Source organism: Anneissia japonica, unplaced genomic scaffold, assembly GCF_011630105.1.
Source record: "Anneissia japonica isolate Jap-2015-1 unplaced genomic scaffold, ASM1163010v1 scaffold135045_len983_cov197_single, whole genome shotgun sequence".
NCBI lineage: Eukaryota > Metazoa > Echinodermata > Crinoidea > Comatulida > Comatulidae > Anneissia > Anneissia japonica.
In genome coordinates this window covers 1-983 of record NW_022721199.1, presented here as the reverse complement: position 1 = coordinate 983, position 983 = coordinate 1, and the positions used below count along the sequence as shown (strand labels likewise).

The 983-nt window shown below is 38.4% G+C and overlaps 1 protein-coding gene across 1 annotated transcript; it reads left to right on the top strand.

Moving 5' to 3' along the window:
* Nucleotides 1-298: 298 nt before the first annotated feature.
* LOC117111487 (neurotrypsin-like) lies at nucleotides 299-959 on the top strand. Its single transcript, XM_033254405.1, has 2 exons — nucleotides 299-399; nucleotides 643-959. Exons 1-2 carry the CDS (start codon nucleotides 342-344, stop codon nucleotides 957-959), a joined length of 375 nt encoding a protein of 124 aa, XP_033110296.1. The 5' UTR covers nucleotides 299-341.
* The last annotated feature ends 24 nt before the right edge of the window (nucleotides 960-983 follow it).

The following is a 983-nucleotide window of genomic DNA, read 5'->3' as shown; positions in this document are numbered from 1 at the left end:
TAGGCACATCGTGACTATATAGGCCTATAGATAGGCACATCATGACTATATAGGCCTATAGATAGCCACATCATGACTATATAAGGCATACAACAGTTTTTTGTCCAAATTGTATAGTGTTGACAGAGCTAAAGCCTAAATGTAATCAATTCTTCAGCAAATCTTCCGTTTTACGGTCCACCCATTTAAAATATACGTGCGAACAACTGAACATTAAACTTTTAATATTCATGTAGGCATAAAGCCTATACTGTTCATCATGACACGTACTGGTATTTTTTAAAAATTATTATTAAACCTTCTATTTTAGGGCGTTTTAAAGTTTAGTAATTCAACCTAAGATGGCTCGCTCAACAGTTACATTGGTGTTTGTTTTTTGCTTCGTCCAAGTATATTCACGTAAGTTCCTTTATTTAACGTTCATTGGTATAGCCATGAATATATCGAATACGGAACTCACTCGACACCACTTCAATCCCACCATGGTTAAGTGGATATAACATTAATAATTACATTAACCTAATGTAAGTTCACTCTTTTCAGTATTCACTGCTAATATGAAAAAAATAATGATGTGTAGCAAAACTGTCTTTTGTATGACAATAAACTTGCAATATTCTTACAAATTGTTACCCATAACAGAAAGCGTTCGTTTGGTTGACGGTGAGAATGAGTACGAAGGCCGTGTGGAAGTCTTCCGTAACGGAATATGGGGAACAGTGTGTGACGACGGTTGGGATTTTACGGCTGCTACTGTTGTCTGCAACGAAGTAGGCTACGGCCAGGCCTCTTTCAACCTCTTAAATACGTATGCAGGCAAGGCTAGCCAACCTATCCTGCTTCATAATGTACGATGCACTGGTCAGGAGACCCGACTTTCTGATTGTCCAGCTGAAGTAGGGAGTGGCGACTGTAATCATAATGAGGATATTGGAGTACGGTGCTCTCCTGGTTCGTAATTACACTCTTCCCACATCAATAAT

Bases quoted from the DNA above. Each gene is read 5' to 3' on its own strand.
- LOC117111487 (XM_033254405.1), top strand. From the start codon at position 342: ATGGCTCGCTCAACAGTTACATTGGTGTTTGTTTTTTGCTTCGTCCAA. The intron at 400-642 runs GTAAGTTCCTTT...TACCCATAACAG, and splicing joins CTTCGTCCAAGTATATTCAC to AAAGCGTTCGTTTGGTTGAC.